This window comes from Temnothorax curvispinosus, unplaced genomic scaffold, assembly GCF_003070985.1.
Source record: "Temnothorax curvispinosus isolate PA1 unplaced genomic scaffold, ASM307098v1 QBEX01004588.1, whole genome shotgun sequence".
Classification (NCBI taxonomy): domain Eukaryota; kingdom Metazoa; phylum Arthropoda; class Insecta; order Hymenoptera; family Formicidae; genus Temnothorax; species Temnothorax curvispinosus.
In genome coordinates, this window is record NW_020214368.1 from 18,120 (window position 1) to 23,033 (window position 4,914).

Genomic DNA, 4,914 nt, shown 5'->3' on the forward strand with positions numbered 1-4,914 from the left:
CTATTATAAATGCAAATAAATATCTATAACTTATACGTCATATAAATGCGTATAGTGAACTGTTGTAAGCATATATCCAGCACATCAAAAATGCTCACTGAGCGGCTACCTGTGAGCGCTCAATGAGCGCTCAATAAGCGATCGTGCTTCTGGATGCAGCCATTGATGGCATCATAACTGCAAAACATCCCACACCTTGATGGTGATTATGACTGTCATTTTGATGTCTGTTTGATGTCAAAGTAAATAATTCTCTCTATAGTAATAAATGCAAGACTAAAATCAAATTAAAACTAAATTATATTAAATAAGAAATAAAATAAAGACAAAAATGTATTACATAAGTAATATTTAAATGGCTTCGTGGATTAAAATTCAGTATGAAGAATAGGGCAAGGAAAACCGTAACATCTAAAAACTGTATATATAAATAAAGAAATTATTGCGAATAATATTACCTCAGTTAGGATTTGAACCTGGAACTTTCCTTATTTCGTGAAAGATGTCGTATCAATTCGACCACTGAGGCATGTGGTAATATTTATCGCAATTTACCATTATTATTACCACATGCCTCAGTGGTCTCGATTTAATTGGAGGGGGGGTGGGAGGAGATTTTACTACTTCAACCAGAATTGTGTTTCAAGTGTGACGATTTTGCAGTTTACCATGGTTGGAATAATACTTGTCTATTAAAAATAATAAAACACGAACATTCTGTTACGGCTTTCCTTGCCCAATTCTTCATACTGAGTATTACATAAAGGTTTTTTATTCAAATTTAAACTACAGGGGTATTCAAATAAGTTAGAGTTTAACGGTTTAACAGGTTATGTCGGGTTAAAGTCGAGTAAAAAGTTAATTTTTAAACTTTTAACCCAAAGATTAATATGTGATAGGTTAATGAGTCACTTATGTATTTTGCATAACCTTAAAGAGTATTGCGCCCAAAGTTAATTAATTAACTTTTTACTCGACTTTAACCCGACATAACCTGTCAAACCGTTAAACTTTAACTTATTTGAATACCCCTTATATGTTCTTAAAGTTGGCAGGTAACTTAAAATCACATGGCAGGTTAAATGATGTAAACCAACTTAGTTAACATAATAAACTAAAAATTTTTTATAAACATTTTTGTTATATATATATATATATATATATATATGGGGCATTCTCCGTGAAATCAGACACCCCCCTGTCCAAAAATTGGGGTCACCTAAAAAATTCTTTTGGGGCTCATTTTATAGCTACACATATGTAGTTTTAGTTGAGCTGTGGTTTTTTGAAAAATCAACATGGCGGAACCCAATATGGTGGCCGAAGTCTGCGGGTAACGAGGTGCGACAGATGAAATCGTTACTTGGAAGTTATAGACTGTCATAGAAAAATGTGTTAATGTGTTTATTTAGTAGTTAGCATTGAATCCATGAAAAAAATAAATTTTTAGTTTGTCCAAAACCAATATGGCGGCCAAATTATCCGTGAAATGCTAAAAAATAACTATTTCGTTCTTTAAAACGTACAAACTGCGTTCAATTTTCATGAAAATTTATATCATGATACATTTTAAGATGTTGATCATAAATTAACAATTGGGACGTCGTATTTGAATATATAACGAAATCCAATATGGCGGTTGTATATTCGAAAAATGCTAAAAAATAATGACGTCGATATTCAAATCATACAGACTCGTTCTAATTATTATTAATTTGAGTATTACGGTATTTTTTAATTGCTTTTTTTTATTTACTTTTTCAAATTTTTATGAATTTTTATTATTTTTTTATCTTTGATTATGATTACGTTATTGCGGTGACAAAATTTGAACGTGGTTGATCAAATATGATTTTTCCAGTGAATACAGAATAATTTTTGAATAAGTAAGTGAAGGCAAGACAGGTAGTCTTTCGAGCCAGTGAAGGCAAGAGAGACAGACTGTCCGGCCAGTGAAGGCAAGAGACCACTATATATATATAAAATAATATATAATATTTATAATATAAAATAATATATTATATATATATATATATATATATATATATATGTATATATATATATATATATATATATATATATATATATATTTATATATATCCAGATAGCAAAGCGTGTCTGAGCAAAATCGCGCAAACCTGTGATTGCTTATGATGCTGGCAACTTGTACATTTAATTGCTTCTATTGATTTCGAGTAATTTAATATTTGAAGCAACACGCAGGCAACATATTGGATATATGTATTGCCAGCAATTTGTCGGCAAGAAACAGCATCAAATTTATTTCGCGTTGCTAGCAATATATGACAGCATTGTGTGATCCTATGAATTATTACAGCAACGTGACAGCAACAGCTCGAATTTTGAATCAGTTAAATGGGTGACAATTTTAGACCGCAGCATAATTTGCCAACAAGCTGCTGGCAAGTTGCTATACAAAATTGTTATATCGTCAAGGCATCAACTTGCCGACAAATGCGGACTCAGTGCCACAATTCTGATAGCAATATACATACTATGTATATGTTGTCGACAACATGCCAGCAACAATGCAGACACGTTGCTATCTGGGTATGTACCAACGATAAAATCGAATTTAATAAAAGGTTTTTGCGATATTTTAATAAATCTTTGAGTTCGAGTGCGATAGAGTGTCAAACAATTCTCACGTAAAATGATCTCTGTGTGTGTGTGTGTGTGGGTGTGTGTGTGTGTGCGTGTGCGCGATAAAAATAAAAATAAATTTAAAAATAAAAATATAAACGCAAAAATCATTTGTTTTACCTTGGCGATCTGAGAAAAACCACTTGCTGCTTCAGCATGACCAAGATTGGATTTTACAGAGCCGATCATTAATGGAGTTTTTCTATTCTTACACAAAACATTATGAATAGCATTGATTTCCTGAGGATCGCCGACTTTGGTGGCGGTACCATGTGTTTCAATGTAATCTATGCAAGATGTCGGTATTCCGCACTCATTGTAAAATTCCATTAGCAAAGTACTTTGCACAAGCATCGATGGATATGTTATTCCTTCTTCTTTGTAACCATCGCTGTTTGTCTTAATATGCGGACATATAGCATAAATTCTTTTCGCATTCTTTGCTTTTTGGAGGTATATCACTCCCATTGTTTCGCTACGTGAATAACCGTTTGCAGCGACATCGAAAGGTCTGCAGTAACCATTAGGTGACAAAACACCTAAAAGATAAAAAATATATATCCCGGGAAAAAGGAATTAGATCTGCCGAGATACATGATCATATTTAATTTATCAGATCTGACCAGATCTGCAAATTGTCTCTATCTGCAATGGCTAGATCTGAACAGATAACCAGATTTGACAAGATATAATTTGATTTGTCAAGATATAATTATTTACCGAATGTATCCAGATCAGATATAATTAAAAATCATAAAGGAGTGTAAAATTATATAAAACTATAAATATATTGATTCAATTCAAGTGTGTCACTTTATTTTATTACAAGCGTGGACTCCGATACATCTGATATAAATTGTACCGTACGCATGATTTATAGCCGTTTTTATACCACCGTTTGTCATATTTTAAATACGAGAAACAGATCTCATCGAATGTCATCTATCGGATGATCCGACATTTGAATATAATCAGTAAATAACAGCAATATAAGCAATAGGGTATTCTTAAAGTCCTAGAACGGTCAAATATCTCAAAAAATATTGAAGATACGTTTTAAACAAAAGTTGTAGGGTTTGAAAAGATTTATTGACATTATCACCATGTACCTAGCACCCCCACCACTAAAAAAAAAGTTCGGACCTATGGCATAATTAAGTGCTAATTATGTGCTAATTTATTGCTCTAATTGCGAATTTTGTGCTCCTACTAGTTTGCAGAAAATAAATAGCAAAAGTGGGGGTGCTGGTTTTACGTGAAGCTAGCACCCCCACTCCTGAAAAACAAGTATAAAATACCGTAAACAAAAAATCGATATACCAGAATTTTGTGCTTTCAAAATATCATAATCCGGAATTTAGTGTTTAACATAAGAAAATCCATAAAAAGTGTGGTCACGCTAAGAGTAAAGTATATTTTAAGGTAAACGTCCCAGTGACCGGACATGTCCCGTGTCCGACCACACTGGCAAAAAACACTTACTATTTATTTGAATAATTAAAAATAAAAATAATAATTATTGTAAAAAAAACTATAATATTTAACATTTAATTGGGGAAAAAGAAGTAAACCTAATTTAAAATTTTTGTATTTAAAAAACTTGATTAAATGAGCACGTGTCTGTTGTTTGTCAAAATGATGGCCAATCGTTAACAGATTCGTTAAGCGTAAGCATGTAGCTAATAGTATGAAAATTGAATATTTAATTATATATGTAAATAAATAATCAATTATCTAATTTTAAAAATTAGTTAGAAACTTGTTTTGACAAAATTTATCCTAAAAATAACAATTAAAACGATATTTTTAAGTGTCCGGATACTGGTGCATTAAAAGTATCAGTGGTCCCAATCGCCGGACGCATGTGCGAACACAACTTGTCAAAAAATGAGAGGTTAGTGTCATGCAGTGTCGCCTGTTGTAATCAATAAATTTGTGTGGTAAGTGTAATAATTACATGTTTTTAAAGGCATTTAATTGCATGTGAGACCTTTTAAAACTACTGTGTAAATCTGAATCAGTGAAAAGTCACTGAAATAACAAACTGATATCAGTGAATAGTCATTGAACGCATCAGTGACTATTTACTGATATCAGTCTATAAACTGTCTAAAATATGCCACTTCAGTTACTTTTCAGTGACTCAGATTTAGAGATTACTCATCGACAATTTATCTTCATTTACAAATGTAAAAATTTGAAATAAGTTAATTATTAATTCATAATAGCTATTGTTACCATAATCAAAAT

At 31.7% G+C, this 4,914-nt stretch overlaps 1 protein-coding gene across 1 annotated transcript in view; it reads right to left on the minus strand.

The window, feature by feature from the left end:
• The window catches only part of LOC112453680 (fatty acid synthase-like), a 20,262-nt gene extending 17,038 nt beyond the window's left edge, over window positions 1-3,224 (minus strand). The window contains exon 1 of the mRNA XM_025014565.1: window positions 2,785-3,224. Within this exon, the coding sequence (XP_024870333.1) occupies window positions 2,785-3,132 (348 nt within the window). The 5' untranslated portion in view covers window positions 3,133-3,224. The remainder of the gene's footprint in view (window positions 1-2,784) is intronic.
• Between the last annotated feature and the right edge of the window lie 1,690 nt (window positions 3,225-4,914).